General features: G+C 35.7%; 1 protein-coding gene across 6 annotated transcripts in view; it reads left to right on the forward strand.

The window, feature by feature from the left end:
• Positions 1 to 18,131, forward strand: part of UBR3 (ubiquitin protein ligase E3 component n-recognin 3 (putative)) — a 186,019-nt gene that overhangs the window by 134,904 nt on the left and 32,984 nt on the right. For 3 of the 6 annotated variants that reach the window (XM_014545642.1, XM_014545646.1, XM_014545660.1), the window contains 5 exons: positions 2,343 to 2,453; positions 8,037 to 8,237; positions 10,219 to 10,355; positions 15,989 to 16,074; positions 17,482 to 17,584. In XM_014545642.1, coding sequence (XP_014401128.1) covers positions 2,343 to 2,453; positions 8,037 to 8,237; positions 10,219 to 10,355; positions 15,989 to 16,074; positions 17,482 to 17,584 — 638 coding nt within the window. Of the gene's footprint in view, positions 1 to 2,342; positions 2,454 to 8,036; positions 8,250 to 10,218; positions 10,356 to 15,988; positions 16,075 to 17,481; positions 17,585 to 18,131 lie in introns of all 6 variants that reach the window. The other 3 variants (XM_014545644.1, XM_014545650.1, XM_014545656.1) reach the window with 1 other exon arrangement.

Genomic DNA, 18,131 nt, shown 5'->3' on the forward strand with positions numbered 1-18,131 from the left:
ATCGGCCCCCCACCCCAGCCAGCCCACCCCTGATGGCCCCCATCAGGGGTGGGCTGGCTAGGCCCACCAGTGCATGAATTCGTGTACTGGGCCTCTAGTCCTATATAATAAAAGCCTAATATGCTAAGTGTCCGACTGTTCGACTGTTTGACCAGTTGCTATGATGCGCACTGACCACCAGGGTGCAGGTTCTCCGACCAGTAGGTTAGTTTGCTGCTTGGGTCCGGCTGTTTGGGACTGGGCAAGATGGGCCGGACATGCCCTGGAGCCCTCCCACGGTCTCTCCCTGGCCGGCCAGCCCAATTGGCCCCGGTTGGGACTGGGTGAGATGGCCCCAAATGGCCCCGATCGGCCCTGATCAGGACTGGGTGAGATGGGCTGGACACGCCCTGGAACCCTCCTGCAGTCCCTCCCCAGTCCCGATCGTGCACTGGTGGGGTCCTTTGGCCTGGCCTGCACCCTCTCACAATCTGGGACCCCTCCGGGGATGTCGGAGAGCTGGTTTCAGCCCGATTCCTGAGGGCCAGGCTGAGGGACCCCCCACCAGTGCACGAATCCATGCACTGGGCCTCTAGTTCTAAAATGATCTAATACCAAAATCTGCTTCTACTTCAAGTGGCTGCAAATCATAAAACAGAGATGAGCAGATCTCCTGTTGTTTTTCTGATTTGTAACAGTAGAAGCCAGCTCACTTGCTGTGAGTAGTATTTGATTTGTGCTGCTGCACATATATTTAAATTGGCTGCGAAGACATTTTGCACTGTAATTTTTAACTTTCAGATGCTCATGAAGAGTCTCGATTTAATATTGGAACTTTGTTTTACTGTTGTTAAAGTTGATTTGGTCATCTTACATTATAATGTATAAATTTCTAATATAAAAAGAGTTTTTATGGCTCTCAAAGCTTTCATCATATGCTGTCACTCATGTTAGATCTTATATTGCTCTGGCTTGGCCATCTATTTACTACAGACTCTAGTGGGGTGAACTCAAATTCATTGTCAAGTAAGTACTATTTGTCAGAAGGGAAATGAAAACTCAAAATTATTTTAGGAGGAAAAGTCTAAGCCTGTTTATAGGTTGAATGGAAGGAATTAGCAGAGAAGAAGTTGAAGATGTAAGAGAAAAAGGAGATAGAAGCAATTAACTTTAAAAACAAATTTCAAACGAGTGTGTAGTTGGCTTATATAATCTGTTTGCCTTCTTTATTGTGCATTATATTAAACCCTTGTAAATGTTAAGGCACTTTTTTGGGGTTATTCTTATGACCAAATTTGTACTTTGGAGAGATATGTGGGGGATGCATCATGGAGAGAAGAAATTGGAGTCAAGAAGACCAATTACAAAACTTTATATAAGAAATCCTCCCCCCCTTCCCCCCCCCAACAAATGTACAGACTTGAATGTTACAGTGAGAATGAAGAAGTCAGGCCAAAGTCATGAGTTATTTAGAAGACAGAATTCATATGATTTGGGAATTAAAACTGTGGTGTGAAGGAAAGGGTGTGAGGTAGAGTAACTTAAGCTTTCTGATTTGGTGACTAAATAGATTGTGGAGCTTTTAAACCCAGAGGAAAAGGAAGAGTAATGGAGAAAATGACAAGTTTTTGACACATTAATTTTATGTTATCTGAGGAATGTCAAACTGGAGATTTCTGGTTGGCAGCTAAGTATTTGTATCTGTCAGTCAGGCAAGAGATTTAGCTTGGAGGCTAGGTGAATTTACTGATTAAATCACTTAGGGAGAATAGTTGTAATGAGTAGAGAGTAAGCACTAAGAATAGAATCTTGAGGAATATAAACTTTGAAGGGGCAGGGCAAGAAAGAAGAGACTTAAAGGAGCCTAAACCAAATGGTTAAAGGGTTGGAAGTAAAATCAAAAGAGAGTCTCATTATGGAAGCCAAAGGGAAGAAGACCCTTTAAGAGGGAAGTTGTTAATGGTAATCACAGATTAAGTACCATATAAAACAGTTAAGATCATCAATAGCAGTATAGTTTACACTGAACTATAGTATAATATTGAGAGCTTATATTTGATGGGGTGGAGAAGGTCTAATTGATCATTATTTTTCATATGAGCATAGGTATTTAGAAGCTAAATCTTAATGGTGTTTCTAGTTTAAAGAAATTGCCTTCGGGCTGTCAAGTCTGGTATTGCTTTATCACAAAAATACAAAGTTATTCTTCCTTTTCCTCTGGGTTTAAAAGCTCCACAGTCTATTTAGTCACCAAATCAGAAAGCTAAGTTCAAATAAAAAATCATTCAGAGGTTTCTGTGGATATATTTAAATATGTCTATACTTCTTTAAAATTAATTGTATTTTGTCTTTCTTTTTTTAAGAGTTCTTGTCTCTTGGCAGTATCAATTGGCTGGGAAGGAGGTGTTTATGTACAAACCTGTGGACATACATTACATATAGATTGTCATAAGTCTTACATGGAATCATTACGGGTAAGTTAATTGAATAAATTTTAAAGGTGTATGTATCTTTCCCCATATTAAATATCTTTACAGCATATAAATCCCAATTCATCTGGGGTGATTTTGATCATCATGTGAACAATCTAAACTCACAGTTTCTTCATTTCTTCAACTTTAGGGCTTTTTTTAGCAGCTGACTTCCAAGGCTGTAATTTTATTTTATTTTTTAAAAATGTTTTTATTAATTTTAGAAAGGAAGGGAGAGGGAGAAACACCAATGATGAGAATCATCGATTGGCTGCCTCCTGCACACCCCCTACAACCTGGGCATGTGCCCTGACTGGGAATTGAACCATGACCTCCTGGTTCATAGGTTGACACTCAACCATTGAGCCACACAGGCCAGGACATGGCTGTAATTTTACACTTTGCTACTCTAGTTCTGAAATATTAAGCATTATTAATATTAAGCTTTATTATCCCACTATATCATTTGATTATTTTTCAAATTCTCTTATTTTCACTCTTATTAGTATGTTTTGCATCTGGCATCAAGATCTCTAGTCCTTTAACCCTTGTGCATTTTTCCTGGTGCATTAGCTCTTACCTAGCCTCACTTACTTATACTTTGCCCATTCTACTCTTAATACCTGTTGTTTAATCTGCCTCCTTTGATCATACACCTAGGCAACTAGCCCTGCTAGAAAAGTAATAAAACTAAGTAAATTGGCATCTCCATAAATTTGTGGTTTTCTATAATAGTGCCTTAGACTAGAGCAGTGAATTTCAACTGGTATGCCATGAGAATTTTAGTCAGGGCACCTCTTTTCCCTTAGATTATCAAATAAAAAAGTGACAGTAGCCAACACAACAATAGCCATCTGGTATGAGTGAATCAAAATTATAACTATTTTTTTTTTTGGTCAGATTGGCAAAAACAACACAATATATTTTTTGGTGTGCCTCAGAATTTTAGTAATTAGTTTCTGTGTGCTATAAGAGGAAAAGGTTGAAAATTGCTGGACTAAAGTCATGGACTGTAGATACCACTTATCACTTCATTTACCTGTCTTTAATCAGTCTTCTCTCCTGGTTTCCTCAGCAGCTATTCCAAACCTTTGCCTCCCCTATCCCACTTAAGTCCCAAGATCCCTTTCCCCTCATTAAACTGTCTCTTCCTCTCACCAAAAACAGTGGTTCTCTGTCACATACTACTTTAGCTTCCTGCCTTGCTTTAATATTCCTTGATAAATGACTTTGCATCCCAACCAATCCTTTCTTTTCTACTCTTTGAGGTAGTATTTCTTCTTCTGTTCAGGAATAATCTTTCTTTTTATGCTGTAGTATTCCTTTCTCCCCTTTTCCACAGGGGCTTTGGTTTATCAGTAATTAACCTCTTTTTCTTCTGTATCTTTAGTTTTTTTGCCTGGTCTGTCCCTTCTTTTCAGTTAATAAGTACACCAAAGTCTGCTATTTGAAATTTCTTTCCTTGACCTTGTATTTTCCTGTAGCTGTAGTCTTTTTTTTTTTTTTTGTAAATTTTTTTATTGATTTCAGAGAAGAAGGGAGAGGAAGAGAAAGAAACATCAATGATGAGAATCATTGATTGGCTGCCTCCTGCATGCCCCCTACTGGGGATTGAGCCTGAAACCTGGGCATGTGCCCTGACTGGGAATCGAACCATGACCTCCTGGTTTGTAGGTCGATGCTCAACCACTGAGTCACGCCGGCTGGGCATGTCGCTGTAGTCTTTATCTTTCTCTCAGCTTAACTTCTTAAAAGCTAGATAGCTCTACTCTATTCCCAGATTCCTAACTCAGAAGCAGTGGATTTCTTTTTTTCCTTTCCTATTCCTTACCTCACATTCAGTCATTACCAATTCTATTGATTCTGCCTTCTAAAATCTCATTTGGCTATATTCTGTCTTTATTGTTCCCACTTCTACTTTTTTGTATATGCCTTCATCTATTGACTATTGCAATTGCTTTCTTGTCAGTTTCCTTACTCCAAGTCTACTTTAATCACTATATTGATCTTTCTAAAATGTAAATCTGATGACATATGGCTTAAAGACCTTTTACTGACTTATTCCTAATGTGATAAAGTTTATTTTTCTCTGAATGGCATTCAAGGCACTCCGTGATCTAGGCTTGCCTGTTGCTTTAGCTTTATCGTCCATCAATTCAGCACTAATAAGCTAATTAATAGCTCTGTAAGCACATTATGCCTTTTTCATACCTCTTTATTCAATTGTTCATTCAACAAATACTTGTTCAAAGCCTGTAGTGTTCCAGACACTGTGATAGATTTTCGGGATACAACAGTGAATAAGACACAGTTTCTCTCAAGGAGTTTACTATACACTGTGTAAGACAGAAATAAACAGTTGCAGCATATGTGCTAAGTATTATGAAGTGTATACAGGGTCTTATTGGAACATCTGCCAAAGTGCTAGAACATTTGATGAAGGAAGGTGTTTGAGTGATGAGAGAGAAGATGGGAGAAGTAGTCAGGGGTCATATTGTAAAGGTCCATGTAAGGATTTTGGACTCTAGACAGATTCCTTCCAGAGATACAATTAAAGCCATTAAAGACTCTTAAGCAGAGATATGACATGCTCAGAAAGTTTATTGTGGTAGTTGTGTTTGCAGGGTATTGTTGTAGTGTTGCAGGAGAGTTAGAAAATATGAGGTGATATCATTTAGAAGGCAAGAGATGATGGTTGCTTGGGCTTGGTCATGGCAGTTGAGATGGAGAAGAGGTTAGATATTTGAAATATATATATATAATATATATATAGAATATATATGGTCTTCTGAGAAATTGTGTGTGCAGCATAAGAGAGTAAGGAATCAAGGTGAAAGATAATGGTGATCATTGAAAGATTGTGATTGGGAATAATCTCACATTAGGTAGATCATACTGACAGTGGTGTGATTAGGAGATATTAGCAAAGGGGATAAAGGGAGAAAGTGGATGGAAGGACTGCTAGGATTTATTAGTTCCATATTCGGTGTGGGAGAAGTCAGGAAGCTGCCATGACTCTCTTCTTTCTAAGTCAGGAGGTGTGGCTTTATGTGCCTAGAGTATAGGGGACAAGGCTGGGGTAAGTGAAGAGACATTACAAGTGAAGAGGTGGTTTTGAAAAACCACTTTGGAATTGGGTGAGAGAGTACTTCATAAGATGTTGGAGCAAGATTGCCATGCAGTATTCAGGGTTCCGCTGAAATTGGAAACTGTGTGGAAGAAATTATTTCAGTTTTCCCTAACAGCATTCAGTTTGATGCAGAATTAGAGAAGTCATACATTGGACTAATTTTGTATGAATGTTTTGTTAGGTATGTGTGATGAAAGGACATATGGAGGGGAATGAGGAGTATTGACTTGAGTGTTTTTGAAGTGGCGGATCATGGTGTATTGGCAGGATAGGAATGGCCTGATAAACTGGGACAAAAAAAGAGGAACTAAAGGAAACAGGAGCTGGAGGTCAGAAACTAAGATGTATGAATTTAGTATTTTCAGATATGGATAATTTTGGGCCATTACAGAACAAGGATGTGGTCATGGTAACAGGTACTGGTGTTAGAGTGGAGGTCAGAGCCATAGAAGCCGATTAGGCCAAGGAGTTGAAGGACTCAGATGTAAGTAAGATGGGTTGTCCACGTACACACTGAAGTTGCATAGGAGGATGGTAGGACTTGGAGTGATGAGGAAAACTGATCTAGGTATCAAAGTCCTTATGTTAATGAAGGCAATGGAGACCAGTAAAAGGGAAGGAATAGGATGGCATTGTTAAATGACATGAGCCACAAAGACAGGAGAATGCAAGAATAATTATCTGGAGCCAGCACTGGAGATGAGAAGGATGCTGAGATGTGAGGGATGTAGGAGAATGAGCGGTGCCTAACTGAAAGGGCTTCTGGGGAGGATTTAGGAAAGAATTGTGATTCAGTCAAGGTAAGGAGGTAGACCTGGCATTCTTTAAAATTAAGGATATAGGGAAACTTATCACAGAATGTCCTTCAATGATCAGGTTCCTTGCCCCAACCTTGTAGTATACTCTTCTTTTGTATCTAAAACTCAGCTCACAAGTCTTCTCTGGAAAGCCTTCTTTGTTGCATTTATCACATATTATTGTTATCTAGCTGTTTCTGTTTGCTTTTAAATTGTATCTTAAGTGAAGATGTATCTTAACTCTTTATGCCATCACGTGACACATGATAGAATTTAATAAGTGTTTATAGAATTGTATTTAAAAATAAATGTCAAAAGTTAAAAAAAAATTAGTTCTGTTAGTCCAGGTATTTGAGATCCTAGGTGTAGTGAAATTAGCACTAAATTAAGATTTGGGAAACCTAAGTTCATCCAGACATTGTCATTAACTACCTTATTAACTATCTATAATAATAAAAGCATAATATGCTTATTAGACGGGACATCCTTCCGGATGACCTTCCAGACGAAGCCGGGGTTGCGAGGGAAGCCTGGGTCCCGGGTGCCTGCTGGCGGCCAGAGGGAAGCCCAGGTCCTGGGTGCCAGAGGGAAGCCGGTGCTGGCAGCTGGGGGAAGGAAGGCCTACTCTTGCACGAATTTCGTGCAGCAGGCCTCTAGTAGGCAAATAAATTTATTTTCTTTTCCTTAATTCTATTTTCTCATTACTTTTGTCTTATTAGTAATAATGGTCATTTTGTAGTATTCATGCATATACATAATGTATTAAAAACATATTTTGAGATAAAGCATTATGCTAGTTAACAGAATAAGAGAGAGATTTCTGGGAAAAGATATATAACAGTTAGGACTACACAACAGCAATGGCCTACAAGAACAAAATAGATGTGGGATGGTGTCAGGCAAAAGAAAGGAACAAATTTATCAGCCTGAATTTCTGTCTTAAGTCCTCTGGTTAGTAAGCATGTATTGCAGTCTCTCGAGCAAGAGCTTCCTCCTAGGCATATGTGCATTATGTGTCTTTGCTTCAAAAATTCTACTTTTTCCTCCTCTATCAGAAACATCTGAAAGAAGGAGTTAATTCCCCTCCTGTCACACTTACGTTCTGAATACTCTAAGTCTTTTTCCTATCCATAAAACCTAAATAGATCTACTGCGTAAAGTCCAGTCAGTTGTGTTCAGCAGTTAAGACACAAGACACATTCCATTTTTTTGGCTTAATTTATGTTCAAAAGCTGTGTATCTTACCTACATGGGCACTTGGAGAATCTTCTCAGTAGTCACTTATAGATTATGAAAACAGAGTAAGGGGTAAGAAGAAGGTGATCCACTGCAATGTGGCCTGCTTTTTGAGTTATTCTTTATCTTAAATCCACATTTCAGAGTGATTTTGTCATTATTTAAATGTTTCAATACTGAGAGAAGAGTAGGGTACTTAAGGAGTTTATTGGTGATGGCAACTATTGCATGATTGCCATGATGTGAGAGGTGATTTGATAAGCTTCAACAGTTAAATGAGAGATTTTGTTTATGTTTTTATGGCATATATTAGAGGTGTCTTATTTTGTATGTTTCATTTATTTACTATAAAATGTAGTGGTGTAAATTTTGTTTTATATAAAGGTGTGCATCCTACATCTGTATGTTTATTTCATCTTTTAGAATGACCAGGTTCTTCAGGGGTTCTCCGTGGACAAAGGAGAATTCACCTGTCCTCTCTGCAGGCAGTTTGCGAACAGTGTTCTTCCTTGTTATCCTGGAAGCAATATGGAAAATAACCTTTGGCAACGTCCTAGTAACAAAAGCTTACAAGATCTCATAAAGGAAGTGGAGGAGCTGCAGGGACGGCCGGGAGCTTTCCCAGTAAGCATCAGTGTAAGGCAGAAATATCCTGGTTAACTCAGCTCTGCTTTTTAGCTTTTATATTTGTTTTGTTTTTAAATTATTCTGGGCCTTTATACATTTAATACAAATTGTTTTTAGAAGTTTTTCTCTTATTTGTCGTTATTAAAAATAAAAATGAGAATAATAGAACAAATTATTAGCAAAGGCTATACTTTTCCTTAGTCTAAAAAATTGTTATAGTTTTAATATATGTCTTCCAGATCATGAAATCCTATAACAGTGGTTCTCAACCTTCCTAATGCCGCGACCCTTTAATACAGTTCCTCATGTTGTGGTGACCCCCAACCATAAAATTATTTTTGTTGCTACTTCATAACTGTAATTTTGCTACTGTTATGAATCGTAATGTAAATATCTGATATGCAGGATGTATTTTCATTGTTACAAACTGAACATAATTAAAGCATAGTGATTAATCACAAAAACAATATGTAATTATATATGTGTTTTCCAATGGTCTTAGGCAACTCCTATGAAATGGTTGTTCGACCCCCAAAGGGGTCGCGACCCACAGGTTGAGAACCGCTGTCCTATAAGCTTAGATATGGTTAAACTTTTTTAAGATATTGAAATATTTAAAAACAAAGCCACCCAAACCAGTAAATTATATCTATGTATCTTGCAATGTTAAGCACAGTCTAATCATTTAAAATTATGCCCATTAGGTATTTTAGGATTAAAGTATATTTAGACACACACACACACACACACACACACACACTTTATATATATGTAATTATAGATTTATATACACATTTGTGTGTGTATATGTATATTAAAGAGATGAAATATTGTATACTTGATTGAACCATTCACCATAAGTCAGATCTATTTTACTGTGTGTTTTGTTCTAAGTGAACCCATCTTTTATCCTATCCAGTAGGATTTATTTGATTCAAACTCTTAAATATTTCACCTTATTATAGGTTTGTGATATGGTTCTTTTTTAAAAAAGTTAATCCTACCAAAACCGGTTTGGCTCAGTGGATAGAGCGTCAGCCTGCGGACTGAAGGGTCCCAGGTTCAATTCCGGTCAAGGGCATGTACCTGGTTTGCGGGCGCATCCCCAGGGGGAGATGTGCAGGAGGCAGCTGATCGATGTTTCTAGCTCTCTATCTCCCTTCCTCTCTGTAAAAAATCAATAAAATATATTAAAAAAAGAAAAAGAAAAAGTTAATCCTCAGCTGAGGATATGTTTTTATTGATTTTAGGATATGCGGGAGAGAGAGGGAGAAACATAGATCAGTTGCCTTCCATGTGTGCCCCCACCAGGATCGAACGTGCAACCTAAGTATGTGCCCTCATTGGGAATTGAACCTGCAACCTTTTGGTGTATGGGATGATGCTCCGACCAACTGGGCCACATTGGCCTGGGCTATGACATAGTTCTTGAGAGAAGTGACAGCTATGGCTGGTTTTTTCAGTAAACTTATGAAAACTTTTGAAACAGAAATTCATAGTTTCAAAGCTACTCAGAGTCATCTCCTAGCAGTTCCTTTTCTCAGTTGAAGACTATTTTTAGAGTCTTTGTGATTTTTTTTCCTTTGGTACTTCTAAATTTGTGTGTGTTTATAGTATGCTTTAAGTAAGGGGCATCAATATTAGTCTTTGAAAATGAAAATCATGTTTTTTATAAACATGGGAACTGTTCTAAAATATTATTTTAATGACATCCACTCATTTACTTAGAATATAGTTTGTGTGGTTGGGTTACCAGTCACAATATAGAATTAGGATAAAATATCCCTAAAATAAGAGAAAATATTTCTTGATCTCTTTTATCTTTGTGTACTGCCTACATTTATAATAGATAGTTAATGTACTTTTTAACTTTAATTTTCTAGTATGTTCATTTTCTAGTATGATAAACAATAGTGTTAGACTATTATTAGAGAAAATGAATATAAATAAACTATATTTTGTTTGTATTTTTTTACAGTCTGAAACTAACTTAAGTAAAGAAATGGAATCTGTAATGAAAGATATAAAAAATACTACTCAGAAGAAATATAGAGACTATAGCAAGACCCCAGGCTCACCAGACAATGATTTTCTTTTTATGTATTCTGTTGCTAGGTAGGTATATGCAGTATATACTTTTATATTTACTTATTATTTTTAGTTGGTTTATTTCATTTATTGTCATTCATATTTATTTGAAGAAAGGATTTTTTTTTAATGCTTGTTGAAATTATGGCTAATTTTAGGATCTCCTTGAAGGACTATAAAAGTATACTTTTCCTTCATTTTCTGAAGAGTTTATTTTAGTGAAATATTGAGTTAAGTGTTACTAAGCATTATATGATATGTGAGAAAAGTATATTGTTAACATTTGAGACAGATATCTACCTCAAAGCATGTGAATATTATATATGAAAGGTGGTGTTAAGAAATCACTATTCAAGTTGTCAAAAAGTGATAATGAGAATTAAAACATTGTAACATGTTGAACAGTATTTACTTAAAAAAAATAAGAACAATAAGAAGAACTTATTTTGTTTGTTCTAAACTAGTGAAAGATCTAATAATATCCTAGAAGACAATAGTTGGTTTTGAAAAACAGGTGAGGGAAGAGGAAGCGTGAGATCAGGCAGATCTTAAGCCTCTGTTAGTGGCTAGCAGCAGTCTTAAGAAAACAGAGGCAAATAACTCTCATCTTTCAAATTAGGTATGATTAGTCTAATAGACTGAGTAGATGTTCATTGCCTAAGAAATAGTTCCAAATAGGAATTTTAGAAAACTTAATAGAATGAAAACAGAGAACCATAAAAGAAGTAAATAGGGAAGAAACCGGGCAAATTAGAAACTTGTAAACTCGTTCTGCCAGAACTGATTTGTAGACCCCTGGATATCTCTAGAAGCTTCATATTTTGTCCAAGTAGTGTTGTCATAGGCAACATTTAGAGAGAAAATGTGACTGGAAGTCATGCACCAAATTAGTGGCAGAGTAGGACTAGAACTCGGGTCTCTTGAGTGTTGGTCTAGTGTTCTTTCAGTTCCAATCCTCTTTCTTCTCCTGCGTTCAGCTTTTTTTAGGTCATATATACACGCAGTTTATCATGGCCATTGTCTTTGCCCCATTCCTGGACCAGAGAATAACAAAAGGATAAATGAAGTATATGTAGTCTTTAGAACACAGGAAAAATAGAACCAGATTCAGGAAAATTGCTGCAAGCAAGTTAGAGCTCAAGATAAGGAAACGTTAGTCTTTAGTTTAAGAATGCAAATGCTGGACACAGATTGTTGTAAAAGGATCTAATGGACTGTGAAGTAACTTTTTAGCCTGCACATTCCTGACTGTTATTATTTATCCAGAATGCTTTGGGGGAAGCTATAATAGTTAATTTAACATTTGTCTCTGGAGAGTTACCAATTGCATACTTGCAGTAAAATATGCTTTATGTGAAAACAAAATTGAATATAATTTAATTTTCCACGGTTTCAGGGTTCTACAAAACTCCTGTACTATATTGTGATAATAATGCTATAGAATATTGGAATGAATGTAGACCAACTCAATTATGATGTGTGTGTGTGTGTGTGTGTGTGTGTGTGTGTGTGTGTACACACATAGGTAGTCCTGTGCTACTTAATGATAGGGATATGTTCTGAAAAATGTGCCAATAGGTGATTTTGTTGTTGTGCAAAGGTTATAGAAAGTACTTAACAAACTTAGATGGCATAGCCTCCTACACACTGAGGCTCTGTGATATAGCCTATTGCTTCCAGGCTATAAGCCTGTACAGCATGTTACTGTACAAACAAACACAAGATTAAATCAATCACAGGAAAATAATGCAATAAACAGATGCGATGAACATGAGATTTATGAGGTGGCTACCAGTGTAACACATTTTACAAAGAGTACACTCTAAAATAATGTTAAAAATGTAGTATAGTAAATACATAAACCAGTAACATAGTCATTTGTCAGTGTCAAGTATTATATACTATCCATAATTGTATGTGTTATACTTTTATACGATTGGCAGCTCGGCAGGTTTGTTCACATTAGCATCACCACAAACATGTGAGTAATGTGTTGTGCTATGATGTTAGGATGACTATGACATCACTAGGTGATAGGAATTTTTTTAGCTCCATTATAACGTTATGGTATTACTCTGGTATATGTGTTCTGTTGTTGACCGAAATGTCATTATGCACACATACATATATTCTCTCTCTCTCTCTCTCTCTCTCTCTCTCTCTCTCTCTCTCTCTCTCTCTCTCTCTCTCTCTCTCTCTCTCTCTCTCTCTCTCTCTCTCTCTCTCTCTCTCTCTCTCTCTCTCTCTCACACACACACACACACACACAAACGTTGATTATTATGCCTTTGATTTGACTTATAAGAAAATCCTGTTTGAATGGGCATGATCTATATATGGAATTTTGCTATAGTATGATAAATCCAATAATTTGATTTACATTAGTGGAAATTTTAGATTCCTATTTGTGGTTTAAATATATAAATAACTTACAGAATAAAGCTTGCTAATTCAGGAGACTTTTAAAATATACATATTTCAGTTTTTCTCTTTTATAGAGAAGCAGGAACAAATGTCACATGTTACTTACTAATAAGGGTATATATGTCTAGAGAACATATGCTCTTCCCTCTTCCCACCCTTCTCTGATCTTTAAGGATAAACTCTAAAGCAGCAAAATAAAGATTCTGAAAGAGAAACTATATAATCCTTAAAAACCTCATTTTCCTTTGGTTAAAATTACCCAGGTCAGTGGTCGGCAAACTGCGGCCCCTTGAGTGTGGCTCTTCCACAAAATACCACGTGCGGGCGCGCACATACAATGCGATTGAAACTTCGTGGCCACACTCAAGGGGCCAAAGAGCCGCATGTGACTCGTGAGCTGCAGTTTGCTGACCAAGGTCCTATTTGAATAGGATATAATTTTATAAGGTAGGAAACTAACCAGATTCTTCATAATTATCTTATGCCTAGCATATAATCTTATGTCATAAATACTTATGATTATAGATTATGATTATTTTTATGTCTAAAAAGTAGGCATTAACATATTCCTATCTAAAATGCTTAGATATTTAAGTAAAATATTTAGAAGTAAACTTACTTTGAATTACTTAACTTTTGAGTTAAACATTGTGATTCTTAAATGTATAGTTTATTAGAACTTACAAGTTTATTTATTTGACATTAGTAATTTTGAATGAACTACAACCTGTTTTCCAGAACTGAATTTCTTCCTGCTGAATAAGTAATTTTGTTTGTTCCTTGGGGAACTTACATTTTTTGATGTTTAGAAACGAAATATTTCTAGAGCAATGGTTCTCAACCTTCTGGCCCTTTAAATACAGTTCCTCATGTTGTGACCCAACCATAAAATTATTTTCGTTGCTACTTCATAATTGTAATGTTGCTACTGTTATGAATCGTAATGTAAATATCTGATATGCAGGATGGTCTTAGGCGACCCCTGTGAAAGGGTGGTTCGACCGCCAAAGGGGTTGCGACCCACAGGTTGAGAACCGCTGTTCTAGAAGGTAACTAGCCTGTAAAACTGTTTCCCTTAATCATTGTTTTAGAACTTTTTTTTGATAGGACAGTGAGTATCTTTTTGTTTTTAATTTTATTTGTATGGTGAAGCCTTGGGAGATTTTCTGAGGGCAGCAAAGAAGAAATTGTTGGAATGCTCAGAAAACTCCTGCTACCAGCACTATTGTGTGGTTGATTTTCAACAGTGAGGGAAGATTAGACATGGGGAACAAGGTGCATTTGTGTCTCTTTTCTTGCAAGTCTGAATTAAAGCACAAATTTTGTTATAAATGAAATAAGGAAAAGCTGATGGTTAGGGCCTCTGACTTTGATTTTTAAAGTTTTAGAAATTAGTACATGATACTAACCCTTTGGATAGGCAGGTATTTTTTTTTTAAATTCAGAAAGAATGTTGTGTAGGAGATTGTCCTACCATAATCTGAAATAATTAATTACATTTAGTAGTTTTCTGTCAAGTATTCATTAAAATAAAATTCCTAGTAACATGTTTGCCATCCTTTAAAGTACCTTGTTTGATGGTTGAATAAACATAATTTTTCTTGTATTTATATTTTAATGAATATTTTTGCAAATTACCCTGAAATCAAAGTTGACATTCTAGTTCTGACATTTGAATGTAAGAATTGCTCATGTTTCTGGTTAGCTCTTTTAAAAATACTATCTAGGAAATCTTAGTTTCTATAAGAGAATATAGCCATTAATTTTTTCCTACAGATTAGGCAACAGAAGATTTGTGAAAACAAAATGTATTGATCTCATTTATGTCCCCTTGATGAAGGAAAACATGCTGGTCTCCGCTCGCTTTCTGTCCACTAATATGAAATCCTTGTCCCTGCTTCCTTGCTGGTAGGTTTTTAGAAGTTCAGTGAGCAATGCAAATCGCCTGAAGGGTGGAAAATTTCCTTGTTACACAGATTCCCTTATCAGCAGCAACCAGATGGAGCTCTGAGCAGGAACATTATCAATGTTAAATTGCTTTCCTTCCCCTTCTTGCGCGCCCCCCCCCCCCCCCCCCAACAAGTAGAGAGGATTAAAGCATTCCTTTAGAAATGGGTGGCAAATGTACAGACTTAGGAATATTAATATTTTAAAGTTTGCATTTCTAAGTAAATATATGAAAATAACATTTCAAAACATTCTTGTTCATAAAAACAATTAGAACTAGTTCAAAATGTTTTGTTTTAAATAAAATAGCATAATGTTTTTTCTTGAAATCATTTGCAAAGAGTAAGCTTGAAACTTGGCCGCCTAATTTTTTTTTTATTTTTTAAGACTGGGGGATAGCTCACTATTCGTGTCAAATGCATGTCTAGGATATAAACAACTTCATTCAGTTTAGTTGTGGCCAATAAAGGTATATTTAAGATTATTAATACTGTTGAAGTAAAAATACATAGTTTATCACTCAGAATTTTTATTTATTATTTTGGCAAAAATTGCTATTTTACTGTTACTATTTTTGAGTGAATCTTTAGATTCTGCATCAGTTTGATTTTTGAAATGTCAATTTACTAATTATTGCTATTTTGTAAGCTGATAATTGCTAAATATTTTATAATTTCAGGCCTTTATGAATAATACTACTGATGTTTAGCAGTATCAATAGTTACACAATATATTTTAATAAAACTAATTTTAGACATCCACAGAAGAGACTGCTGTTAATTATGTTGTTCCTAGTCACTTTTATGTTAGTGATTTTGTCTCTTAATATTGATTTCTAGAATCATCCAAGCTCCAATGAGTGGTAACCATTTCTCTGATAGAAAAATTGGTATTCACTTGTGCGTTGTATGATAGTAACCACCTACTCAGTGGCTAACAGTTGGAATACAAATTCTTTCTTTAGATTCATTAGCAGGTTTATGAAGTGCAATTGTAGTTATTTTCCTTATGGCCTAGTTTTTAGTATTTGCCAACATTTGGAATTTTGAACAATTATACTGTGACATGTGCGGTTTTGCAGTTATAAATATGAATATATAAGTAAGGACAATAAGCTGTCCCCTTTTTATTTCAGAAATAAAATTGTACTGATATTGCATAGATTATACTTTTGCAAATAATAAAGTTGAACTTCATTGTTTAGGTTGACTCAGTCATATCAATAAGACAAATTAAGAAATATTGCTTCAGCCTAATGACTGAGATATATTATAATGCTTTACTTACAGAACAAATTTGGAACTTGAATTAATACATCGAGGAGGCAATTTGTGTTCAGGGGGTGCAAGCACAGCTGGCAAAAGGTCTTGTTTAAGTAAGTATTAAATGGTGCTAAAATTTTCTATTTATGTCTTTTTTGAAAGCATAAACAGACAAAGTAATCTTTTGGTGTATTTTTAGATTCTTTTTATGTTGTATATAATCAGTTTTAATAGTGATTATATGCTTTAAATGGTTAATCTTGTACTTAGAAAAAAATCATACGAATATTAGCTCTTTCTGTACCGTGATTACTCAGTAAATAAATGTCATGCTAATTGACCACATTTACACTGGTTCTAAAACAATATGTTATTCTCAGCTATAAAAAATTGTTCTTGAACTAAATTCTTTTATTTTTAAAAAAATATATCTTATTGATTTTTTTACAGAGAGGAAGGGAGAGGGATAGAGAGTTAGAAACATCAATGAGAGAGAAATATCAATCAGCTGCCTCCTGCACACCCCCTACTGGAGATGTGCCAGCAGCCAAGGTACATGCCCTTGACCGGAATCAAACCTGGGACCCTTCAGTCCGTAGGCTGACGCTCTATCCACTGAGCAAAACCGGTTAGGGCGAACTAAATTCTTTAAAAGAATTTTCCCATTGTGTACATTTAAGAAAATCTTTTCATAATGGCAACTAGTATTGCCTATAGATTCCTCTATACATCTGCTGTTAATTAAGGAAGGCATTTATGTTGTATTTTGATATACGTGTTAAAACCTATTAAAGTTGTATATGTTTGCTTTTATTTAAGAATATACTTTATATTGTAAAGTGGCATGATTCTTTAATACTTTTTGTAAGGGTATAGTTGAAAGAAGTGTCATTTGGAACTTAAAGTAGATTTTTCATGAACATGAACTTGAAACCTGGTTATGTGCCCTGACCGGAAATTGAATCCAAGACCCATCAGTGCATGGGAAGATGCTCCAACCAACTGAGCCACACCTACCAGGGCTGTTATTTTTTCCTTCAGGTTGAATCAAAAGATGATAAATAAAGTAAAAATTCAACCTAAAAAAGATGTTGGGGAAAATATTAAGTAAAGAAAAATACTTCACCTAACTGATTTATATGGTTGTTATTGTCCATATTATTCAGGGTAGGGTATTGAAGATAATAGTAAATTTTGGTTAGGAAGAGACCACAATAGTGAGAAGCACATGTTGTAAAGCTGTGGCAAAAAGCCCAGGAAAAGTAGGTCTATGACAGATGAGGAAAAGGAACCATTCCTGTTAAGATGGACTATAAGGACAGTCCAGACACTACTTGAAATTATTTAGATATATTTCAGAATTTAGCTTAAAAGAGAGCATGAAGTAGTTGGTACTTAAACCTGGTGAATTATAATTATAAGAATAGGAAACATTCCTTTATGGATTAGACAGTTTGTCTGAATTTTGTTCTGGAAGAATTTTGTAAACTTTCTAATTACCTTTTCTTTAACTTATTTAGATCAACTGTTCCATGTATTAGCCTTGCACATGCGGCTTTATAGCATTGATTCTGAGTTTAATCCCTGGAGAAAGCTTACTCAGTTAGAAGAGATGAATTCGCAGTAAGTATTACTGAAAGATTAAAGTTAATTAAAACTGTTTTTGAAAAATGCAGATAAAACTTTCAAATGGATGTACACAATAGCTGGTTGTGCCTCTTTTTATGTCAGAATTGATCAGTGGGTTCAGGTAGCCTAAGCCTGATCCCTCCATTGTAAAGTTCCCCATCAGCCTTTCATCTAATGATTTTTGCAATCCCTGATGATTCTTGCCTTAATCTGATATTTCATTAGATGCTGCAAAATAGTGATTTTAAAAAACCTTTCTTTGATTGTACTAGATCAGGGGTGGGCAACTTTTTTGTGAGTGTGTGCCAAAGCCAGCAAAATCTCTGACTCAAAATTCTTCTGCGTGCCAACCCTAATTTTTTTAGAACATGTTACGCCTACTTGATATCTCTTAAGGTGTACGTATGTGAAGAAACTTGAAGAAATAATAAAATTCATTCGAGCGACAAAAACACAGTATATGATGATGAAAAATACATTTATTTTTTAATGTATACATGTTATGTAAAATTATTTATTTATCTAAGATGCACCTACACTG

Source organism: Myotis brandtii, unplaced genomic scaffold, assembly GCF_000412655.1.
Source record: "Myotis brandtii unplaced genomic scaffold, ASM41265v1 scaffold112, whole genome shotgun sequence".
NCBI lineage: Eukaryota > Metazoa > Chordata > Mammalia > Chiroptera > Vespertilionidae > Myotis > Myotis brandtii.